The sequence below is a fragment of the Bison bison genome, unplaced genomic scaffold (assembly GCF_000754665.1).
Source record: "Bison bison bison isolate TAMUID 2011002044 unplaced genomic scaffold, Bison_UMD1.0 scf7180017864108, whole genome shotgun sequence".
Taxonomy (NCBI): Eukaryota; Metazoa; Chordata; class Mammalia; order Artiodactyla; family Bovidae; genus Bison; species Bison bison.
The window spans coordinates 1,072,351-1,083,481 of NW_011494680.1; the positions used below are offsets into that span (position 1 = coordinate 1,072,351).

At 45.4% G+C, this 11,131-nt stretch overlaps 1 protein-coding gene across 5 annotated transcripts in view; it reads right to left on the reverse strand.

The window, feature by feature from the left end:
- Positions 1-862: 862 nt before the first annotated feature.
- Positions 863-11,131, reverse strand: part of NSMCE2 (non-SMC element 2, MMS21 homolog (S. cerevisiae)) — a 238,495-nt gene continuing 228,226 nt past the window's right edge. For all 5 annotated transcript variants that reach the window (XM_010838890.1, XM_010838889.1, XM_010838888.1 and 2 more), the window contains 3 exons: positions 9,635-9,735; positions 9,144-9,250; positions 863-1,205 (listed from right to left, as the gene is read on the reverse strand). In XM_010838890.1, coding sequence (XP_010837192.1) covers positions 1,091-1,205; positions 9,144-9,250; positions 9,635-9,735 — 323 coding nt within the window. In that variant the 3' untranslated portion in view covers positions 863-1,090. The remainder of the gene's footprint in view (positions 1,206-9,143; positions 9,251-9,634; positions 9,736-11,131) is intronic.

Consider the following 11,131-nt stretch of genomic DNA (forward strand, 5'->3'; position numbering starts at 1 on the left):
TTTCATATATGTGAAGTGCTTGAAATAGTACCTGGTACACAGTGGGTGCTCAATAAATGCTAGCCGTTGTTAGCTCTTCTGGGTTTTCTAGTGTAGTCGCAGCATGCTTCGTAGGGTTTCATTGATTATTCTAGTTGATAAAAGGCTGCTGCTGTTGTTCAGTTGCCAAGACGCGTCTGACTCTTTGGGACCCCACGGACTGCAGCATGCCAGGTTTCCCTGTCCCGCCACTGTGAATAGACTAGTCCTTTTCACATAAATAGAATATAATCAATGACACTCAATTTAAAGACCCTGCTGCTCATAAGTCTACAGACTTTCAGGGCTGAAGGGACGACAGAGAACATCTTATTTAATATCTTTATTTTGTAGTTGAAGACCCCCAGGCCCAGGGGGCCGAAGGCACTTATGAAAGCCAGGCACGGAGCAAGGCAGAGAGCAGCCAGGATGTGGTTCCTTCCGACAGCGCTTTAGGCTCTCAGAAGGCTGCAGCAAAGTTTCCATTATGGCATCACTTATCATCGCACTGATAAGCCAGCTACTGGAGCAGTCCATGCTCATCAGAATGACAAATAAGAGCATTTACATATTTGGAACTGTCAATACACAAAGTAAAGATAGGTAAGGAAACTGGTTTTGCTTTATACCTTCATGCTATTCTTTACTATCCTGATAGAAATTCCTTGCAACTGGGTTGTTTTTATGTGTTTCCATTTCAAACATCCCTTGTAAAAAACATTTTTTTCTGTTTGTTAAAACTGTAATAAAAAATAGTCTGAAGGATTAGAAATAAGCCTGGCACCACCCAGCCTATACCACTGGAACCATTTACACCTCAGGTGGCACACACATACGACACACACAGATAATCAAAGTTTTATTTAAAATTACAGAACACTTAAAAATAAACAATATAATAGACTTGAATGTTTATTGGAACATAGAAAAATGCTTTCAAATACACTAAAACCTTCAAATTTACCCCAAAGTATGCTATGCAGCCAGTCGAAGTGCTTTGACAAGCGTCACTCTCCACGGATGGCTGGGGTAGGAGGTAGGCTGCGGAGTCCCCTGCAGGGAGGGGGGTGTCCTAGTTGGACTGGCGACGTCTCTTCTTGTGGCTCTCAATCGCTCTTCTCAGCGCCTCATCCTGGATGAGGTCCGACATTCTCATGTCTACGTGGCTACAGCCGATTTTCGGGCAACTGTGAGAGATGAGAAAATCAAGTCAGGCCGCGTCACCTTAATGCATTCAGAATCAACTTCTCTCCGTGCAAGAATGTAAGCGCACACTTAAAAAAAAAAAAAAAAAGAAAAATTCTTTCAATTCTATAGGGTTTTACAATTGTCAAAAGTTTCACACAGATGATTTCTCATAATCCCATAATAACTCCTCCCCCTCACCTTTTTCCCTCCAACCATGCCAGCCCCCACAACTGGTAACCACTGGTCTGTCCTCTCTGTGACTTTGCTTCTTTTTTGTTTTATTCACTAGTTTGTTCTATTTTTAGACTACAGATAAATGATATCACACAGTGTTTGTCTTTCTCTGACTAATTCCACTTAGCAGAATTACCCTCCAAGTCCATCCATGTTACCGCAAATGGCAAAATTTCATTCTTTTTTTATGGCTGAGTAGTATTTAAGTGTGGCAACCCACTCCAGTACTCTTGCTTGGAAAATCCCATGGATGGAGGAGCCTGGTAGGCTGCAGTCCATGGGGTCGCTAAGAGTCAGACACGACTGAGCGACTTCACTTTCACTTTTCACTTTCATGTACTGGAGGAGGAAATGGCAACCCACTCCAGTGTTCTTGCCTGGAGAATCCCAGGGACGGGGGAGCCTGGTGGGCTGCCGTCTATGGGGTCGCACAGAGTCGGACACGGCTGAAGCGACTTAGCAGCAGCAGCAGCAGTATTTAAGTGTGGACATTTTACCAAAAAGGGGGTACATTTAAAAAATCAGGACTGATGTGCACTCATTCACTAGTTCAGAGTGCCTACCTAAGCCAGGGTCTGTCCAGCACTGGGGCGGGGGCAATGCCCACTTCATGGCACTCACTTTCCAGTGGAGGAGAGAAACCATTGCTAACCCACTGCATAGCGTCTTTAAGTGCCACAATGACTAAAAAAGCAGGGTCAAGGGAGAGAGTGTGAGCTGAGGGGCTTATCTAGCAGGGGTCAGGCATGGCTCGCTGGGGAGGGCTTATCTATTAATAGAACAAAGGCTGCATGTGGCCGGGGCTGGGGCAGCGGCATGTGTAGAAGTTGAGGAGGCAGCTGCTTGGTATAAGAGCAAGGTCAATGTGGCTGGAATGCCCAGGGCAAGAGGGAGGGCATTTGGAGATTTGACTGAAAGTGTGTGGGACTTTGGATTTTATTTTAAATATGAAAACCCTGGAGGGGTTGAGATAGGGGAGTGATGAAATTTAGCTTACATTTAGAAAACATGATTCTGGCTGCTTAATGCGGACACAGGCGGAGAGGAAGCAGGGAAGTGAGGGGGTCATGCAGCAGCTGGGAGAGAAAGGGAAGCTTGGATGAGGGTGTAGCTTCTGGATACAGCCGGAAGTAGAACCCAGGGGGCTTGCTGACGGACCCAATGTAGAGGGTAAAGCAAAGAGCTGAGCTTTGTTCAGAGTTTGGCTGGAGCTGAAGGGCCTTGGTGGTACCCTTTATCTCCATGGAAACAACTGGAAAACTAGGTTGGGATGGAATCAGGCAGGAGTCCTGGCTGCTACATATTCTCTCTGAAATGCCCACCAGTCCTCTCAGTGGAGAGGCTGAGTGGGCTGATGGAGACTCAGGGGAAGAGCTGCGGCTGAAGAAATCAGTGGGTGAGTCATGGTTCTGTTTAGATGTGGTCTCCTCTGAAGGCAGTGGGCTGGATGAAGTCACCTGATTTCTTCTCAACATGAACCAGACTTGGGTAGAGTAGAGCACCCAGTTTTGAAGTCAAAACCGACCTAGGTCGCCACCGCTTACTTGCTTGTTATGAGACCACCAGCAGCTCACTTTGACTTTTGGAGCCTCTGCATCCTCAGATTTACAGGGCTCCAGGCAACACAGTGCTCAGCAGCAGTCATTCCCTTCCCTGCCTATAGCTTGCGTACCTCCAACACAGACACGTGTGCATTCGTGCGCTCATCTGACCCTCTTATGCGAGTGGCCCTATGAAGCATCCAGCTGTAAAATACAAATACAGGTTCCTGCCCTACACAGAGCTCTGGCCCAGTGATCTGAGACAACCCTCCAAAAAGCACAGATCAAAAATAACAAAAACAAGACAAAAGCTATAAACCAGAAGGGGAAGAAAGCCGATCATGTGAGGTCTAATCTGTCCAGTAGTAGAGGGCTCAACTGTGTAACACAGAAGAGAAACTTTTTCTTGGTCTTGATTTCTGGACCAAGGCATCTTTCTATGAGAAGAGCATGAATCAATGTAATGAATAATATGCCTGCTAACAATATTTATATTTACTGAAATGGGTCCTGTATGGTCAGGTACTTGTAAAATGTGAGGCTAGAAAGGTGACCATGTGAAAGAGGATGGGGGTGACTGGACCAGGTATGATGACTTGGCTTTGTGTCAGGGGGTGGCTTGGAGGTGCTTGAGAAGAGCTTTACACTGGTTTAAAACACCCTGAGGTCTCAGAGTGAGTTTTTTCTTTCAGTATGAAAGTCAATAAGCTGAGATTATGAAAAGACGCTTTCCTGACTTTGGAAAAGGCGTTTCTCACCACTTGATCTTCTGCGACATGGAGATGCAGCTTGAACTCAGTGCCTGAGATGACCCTTAAGCTGATGCTTATAACCCATCTGATCATCTGCTCTGACTGCCCTGCCTGGCTGGAGTCTCCCTCCACCCCACCCCCGCCCCCCTCCCCAGGACAAAGTCTTTAACACCAATAGCCAGACAGTGAATAAGCTGCTTTAGGGAAGTGGAGAGTGAGGTGGGGAGGACTTCCTGATGACATCAGTGGTTTTAGTCAGTAAATGAGAGCATTCTGAGAATGTGTGATGGGATTAACCACACCACTCAGCTGCAGAGCTGGCTGCACATCATCCCAGGGCTACCCTTGTCAGACAAAGAGGTCTGAGCTCATTTAGGGGATTAACTCGGGGGACAGAGGCATTAACCCAAAAATCCTCTTGAGGGGAGCCAGACGGCCTAGAGACACAAATACAGGCTCAGGAGTAAATGAGAGCTGGGCTCCAGCCTCCTGGCTGTGACACTCTGGGCAAGTGACACCAGTAATGGGCCTCAGGTTCTTCCTCTAAGAAGGTGGAGCATATAGGGCTGTCATGAGGAATGAGTGGGACGCCGCGTGACAAGGGTCCAGGAATCCACTCAGGTGCTCGGTAAGCCGGTTCCTGCTCTAGGACACTACTTCTGTTCTCAAGAAGCTTGCGGAGCAGAGCCAGACCCACCTACAGTGCTGGTGGGAGGCCGACATGCCACAACGCAGAGGTGCCGTGGGAGCATGGGACAGGGCACTCTGCAGCAAGAATGGGGGTCCTGGGAAGGCTTCTTGGAGGAGAGGTTGATACAGGAGAACCTTGTTTCTCACCCCATCTCAAATAAACACACACCAGTTTCTAAACTGAAGAGGAAAAGACAAGGTTCATAATCACATGATACTGAATCAAGGCGCTCCTCTGGAGAGAGAACACTCTAAGCACAGTGCATCCGTCCCCACGACATCCTGGTGAGCTAGATAGGTGTGGCCACACCAGTCTAAGCCCTCGCGTCATCACTGTGCAGGAGTCAAGCCCACAGGCCTGGGAGGAGACGCTGGGTCCTGAACTTGGGTCACTGACAGGGCAGAACATTCCAGCACAGCAGCGGGCAAGCGTGTGTCTACTGAACAAAGGGCCTGGGTCTCAGGGGTCCCAGAGGCTGTGGGGAACCTTGACCTCAGCATTAGCACACACGTACAGGATTCTGGGTCTTACGAGTTCCTGGATTTGGGCCCAAGCATTCCAGGGTCCACCCAGCTCTAGAAAGCAGGTCTGGAAATCTGAGCAGGATGGATTCTCATCATACCTAAACCCAGAGGGTAACTCGAGCCTACATCCTCTGCGTCTGAAACGATGTGTCACTAAGCAGTGAGGTAAGTAATACAAACATGAACAGTCTCGACCTCAGTAACCCGGCTGCTATTTGTTTAGCGCTCTGTAAGCCAAAAAAAGAGCTTTCTTCTAAGTGGTTTGCTTCTCCACTGCCAAGAAATATGCTGGTGCAGACCTAGACTGGAATTCCCCACTGTTCCTTTGATCCTCAAATACTGTGAGATGTTGCTCTCTTCATTTTACAGATGAAGAAACTGAGACTCTGAGAGGTCAATGGTTGGTTCATGGTTAAAATAGGGCCTCTAAGCACATTGCTGGAGTTCTGCTACTCAACGACACCTTTCTGTTCAACCTAACTGTCCTCTCCACACTCTTAAATGTGACTGTTTGCTAATACAGTCTCTGTTCTTAAATCAGAAAGCAAAGAAATGACTATGGATAACTGGAAGTATCTCATATATGTGAAAATCATGTGAAGATAATAAACAGACTGATTATTCAGAGATCTGCTTTAGGAAATTATTTTAACTAACAGTATTTAGTTAGGGCTAAAGTCTCAGCCGTTTTATTCTGACTTAAGCCCATGCAGAGAGATGTATTAAGAGGCCTCATGGACAGGAAAAGGGAGTCAGTGCTAGTAACACAGTGTACCTGGGACTCCTGTCTAACAAATCAGAGTTGGAACCAACAAGGAGGAAGAACTGAGAAACTGGGATTTCTCAAACCGGATGTGTCACGGACATTTTCAAACAAAGGGAACCCAGACGTGCTCATCGCCCAAACATGCGTCCTGGGAGATGACACTAATTCATACTTCATCAGGAACCTCTGGGGTAGGCTTTGAAGAGGCCCTGGATTCCAACCTGCTGCCAAATGCAGTGTAGCTCATCCTCAAGGCCCTGTCAACCACCCCCCTCCCCACTGGCTCCTGTGAAGCTCAACTCTTTAGTCTCCCTTCCCCTCTCTCCCAGCTACGTCTCAGACTGCTTTGTTGGAATCTTCTTCCTCTGACTGCCCTTTCAGAATGGCAGAATGCTTTTTTTTGTGGGCCTCCATCAGGTGCTCTGGGAACACAGTAAGCAGAGCAGAGCTGCATCCTGGCTTCGCGTTGCTCAGAGCCAGGCCAAGGTCCCATCCTTGGGGGCTCTCGGTTGCCTGTCACATCTGGTCCAGAGCTGCACCTGGCAGATGTGTGGGTCTGACTCTTCTGTATCAATAACCTGTCAATCAACATCCCACTCAGAGTTTCTCCAGAGGTCAAACACCCACATTTTCTGCACCTCCTGGATACTTCCAAACGGCTGCGTTGCTAGGGACCTCAAACTTAGCATGACCCTCTTATCGTCCTTCCTAAATGCATTCCTCTTACAGGCTCTCCGTTGGCTAATGACATCACCATCCTTCTAGACACCCCATTTAGGCATGTCAGTCATTCTTCCACTTGTTCCCTCCAGCTTTTGTTTTCTGTCCATCGTACCTCCACAATCATCTTCTCCTCAATGCCCTTCCACCTATGACTCTGGTCTCAATCCCAGCTCTCATGACCTATAACTTAACTACTGCCACAGCATCCTAACTGACATCTTCACCCCAGGCCTTTGTTCATTCATCCCTTAAATTGCTACTGGAGTAACTTCCTAAAACCCGGGTTGACTCGCATATTCCTTCAAAACCCTACAGAACAATGATGGCAAGAAAGACGAGGAGGATGGGATAATGTTTACTTACCACATGACAGGTGCTCTCAGTGCTTTCTGTATATCTTATCCAAATTTCAAACATACACTGAGGGAATTTACAGCTATGACCATCAATTTATACATGAGAAAACTAATGAAATCATAACATTTAACGTCCTCTGAGATGAGTACAGAATGGAGAGAATTTACATACACCACTCCCCTCTTACTAGAGCCCAGAGCATCCTTCCCATCACCCTCTAACAAACAATAGTTGCACCTGTATCTACTTTTCCCCAAGTGGAACAGACTCTGAATGTGGTGAGCCTCTTGGCTGGAAAGACTCTTCTTCACCCTTTCTGAAATCCTTTTCATTTTTCAAGGCCCAGCAAAAATACTACCTTTGCTGTAAACCTCCCAGACGTCCTCCTCTTGGACTTCACTGTATTACTAAGCTATGAGGATCTGCAGTGTTCACGGAATCTGTGTCCAACTTATAGAAAAGCATGGCAGGAAAATACCCACACTTTCCAAACGCCGGGTGTTGCTCAAGTGCTTCCGAATGTCATTTACAATTCAGAAAAGGCAAAGGACATTAGAAAGTCAAAGTATGTAATCAAGAAGATGTGTTTCAGTGCAAGCCTGTTCTGGAGTCGCTCCCATCCCTCCTGGGACTTGGGGAAAATGTGCTTTGTTATCAGTACCTGTGCTTTCCAAATCTGACTTGAGGAGAATATCACAGACTTTAAGGAAAAAGAGCTGTGAAACAGAACTATCTGGGAAGGCCTATTCTTAGCAGTTATATTAACAAATTAAAATTTTGCTTTTCAGAGAATAAACATAGGAAAAAAAAAAAAAAAGACACAGAAGGCTTAGACATCCAAAAACAAAGAAAATTACACTCACAGGGAAAATGGAAGGTTCCCTGGGGAAATGGGACGTTTCAATTGTAAGGTGGAAAGTCAAAACAGACAAAAATGTACTCAGACAATCTCGATTTTGCAACTATTAGGCAGGTTTTCTAGAATAAATAGGGCAAATAACTTGACTGAATAACCATTAAGATATCTACAGTCACAAATGCCCTATCTCTAAGTCCACACCCAGATGAGGAGTGGTGGGGAATTCCAATTTAGGTCTGGACCAGCAAATTTCTAGATGATGGAGAAGCAAAGCCACACATCAAAGGGACTGTTATCAAAGGTCCATTGAGAACTGGTCACACCTGCAATTCCATTCCTTCAACAAATCTGTGATAAGAGCACAAGAAATGCCAACCAAGTCAAAGCCAGGCTAGCCAACTCAGGCTTCTATGTCGTTGCAGGAACAGAGCTGTGTGTGTGTTTGTGCGTGAAAGGGGTTAAAAAAAACACATATATATATGTATATATACATATATATATATACATGTAAAAGATTCTCTAAACATTCCAATTAAAAAGAAAATTTCTCATTAAAGTCATCCATGAATTTACTTAAACTATTCGTGAAGTTATTGATGTAATTAAAGATATGAAAGCTTTTCCCAGACAATCAAATCTTGATCATCAAGACCAACAGAAACCAAGACTTCTCTGGTGGTCCAATGGTTAAGACATCACACTTCCACAGCAGGTGGCACGGGGTCTGGGAACTAAGATCCCACATGCCATGAGGCACAGCACCCACCCCCCACCCCCAAAAAAAAAGACCAGTGGATATGAATTCTTAGAATGACAACTTGATACTTTTTTAAACAAACTATCTGTATTGCAGAATGCAAAAAAAAAATTTTTTTTTAAACCATTCCTTCTCATTTGAGTTAGGACATAATAGAAAGGGGAAAAGAAATCTCTCAGCATCACAATTCTCCTTTATTTCTTTCAGGCTACAGCACACACAGGGCTTTCCAAGTGGTGCTAGTAGTAAAGAACCTGCCTGCCAATGCAGGAGATATAAGAGATGCGGGTTCAATCCTGGGGTCGGGAAGATCCCCTGGAGGAGGGCATGGCAACCCACTCCAGTATTCTTGCCTGGAGAACCCCAAGGACAGAGGAGCCTGGCACGCTGAGGCCCATAGGGTCACAGAGTCGGACATGACTGAAGCGACTTAGAACACACAGCACACACAAAATTATAAAAATTCCTGTTATCTAATGATGAGAATTACATCCAGCTCCCTTTTCTTGTATTTTGAAGGTGTGTTTGAAGCTCCTTCAGCTTCTTCCCGAACAGATTACTAATTTTTCCCCTCATGTGTTGTGCTTCCTGAAAACCGGCTTCCATGTTTACACTATCCCCCTGGGCGAATGGACTTCAGGGGAGGTTTAAGCAGCTTTCCCTCCAGCATGAACACACTGCTTGGGACTGACCACCCCTGGGAACGGCCACTTCCCTTCCTGCAGCAACTCACCAGGCCTTTTTCTTCCGCTTGCGCTTGGACTCAATCATGCGAACAATGGCTTCCTCTTCATAGGTGTGGCCACACACTTTATTTTTCACTGGTTTCTTCATTTCCAACTGTAATCAAGAAGACATTAGACTTTCAGGAATGATGATGACCAGCTTCCAGTAACTTCTTCAAGTCACCAATTATTTGGCACTGCTGTCGCCTAGACCTGGGGCTTCCGAGGTTTAACCTCCCCATCTCGTGGCTCTACGTAACTCAGGGCAGAGGGCCGTAGCAGAAAATGCAGGGAGACCAGAGGCCTCAAAGGCACCTGGCCAGTGGGGCAGGGATATACTCGTAGATGCCTAAGGATATCGTGGACTGCAAACTCTTTCCCAGGTCTCCTCCTGGACCCTCATCACTTTCCTTTCCTCCCTCGTCAACTCCAGACAGGAAATAAAGTCAGAAAGCAAATGGGAACTTTTTGCCTCCATGAAGCAAAGTGCTTACAGTACCTGTGTAATGGGGCAGATGAAGTTGGTCTGACTTTGAGTCACAATCATATCTTCATCAACTCCTTCTGTGATGTCAACCTCTCTGTCTGATTGAAGACCATCTAGAGGGGAGAAGGGAAGCTGGTGAGTCTTGTTGCTCTAATGTGCCAAAGACAGGAAGGGTGGGAGGAAGGAGATTGACAGATTTTCAGGGTCTCTTTGATGTGCACCCTGTGCTAGGCGCTAGGATGCATATTAACTCTTTTGCAGCGGGAGGTGGGGCTCTGCCCATGTTTGGTAAGGAAATAAACTTGGAGCAGTGAAATAACTTTTTCAGAGTCACCGAGAATGATTCTGTCGGGGAGGACTGTTCAGTCATCAGGAATGTGGCTTTGGAGTCAGAAGGACTTGATTATCTCTGTCACTTCCAGCTGTGAGACCTCGGGCTAGAAGGTCTTTGTTTTTTAACTTCTCTACTTTATAACTTTATTGCAAAGATTAAGAGGTGAAGAATTCCGTGTGTTCTGCACAGCTCAAAGACACATTCAATAAATGGTAATTACTGTTGGATAGTACAAGGATTCTCAAATTTTGAGCTTAGAACCCTTCTGTACTTTTAGAAATTACTGAGGACGCCAACACACTTTTAAAATGTAGGTTATGTTTATCAAGATTTGCCATGTTAGACATTATTAAGACTGAGGAATTTTAAAATACATATTTATTAATTCATTTAAAAATAACAACCACATGACAAGCTAACATAAATGATATCTAAAAAAATTAAAAATAATTGTATTTTCCAGGGTAACAAAAAAGTTAGAGATATTTTTGAAAATATCTTTAATATGTGACTTAATAGAAGACAGCTGGGCTTTGATACCTGGGCATACATCTAGTCTGTTGTGACATTGCATCACGCAGCCTTGGGAAAATTTCACTTATGAAAAGAAAGAGGGTGAAAAGGGCACATGACATCTTAGTATTATTATGAAGATAGTGTTGACCTCATGGGTACCCTGAAAGGCTCCCCGAGTACCCACAGGGCTCCTGGCCCACACTTTGGGAACTGCTGAGCGAGCGCGTGGTAGGGTTGACTTTGAGTGTCCCGTATGTGATTCTGAAATGTATGTACTTTTCATGGCCCCTGCCCTTCAGCAAGGGAAACTAGGTAATACGTGACATTTGACTGGGGGTGCTGACAGAATCTCACATGAAAGCCTTTCTTTTTGGAGAAGGGAACTTGTCATTTTGCACAGAAATCAAAGATCAGTAGTGTTTTAAACACAAGTATGACAGTGTAGTCGTTCTTCCTCCTTTTCTCCTTTTTCTCTTCCTTTCCTCCTTTCATTCTGGGAAAATAATACAGATGTTAAAAATTGCCTTGCTTTTAACGTGTGAGGGAAATCCTTTTCTTAAGCTGAGATGGTTCTGCACAACTTTTAGTTCCTAGAACTGCGGGCCCTGGCCTTCCCCTTCTGCCAGATACAGTGTCTGCTGGAAAAGCACCCCTGGGGA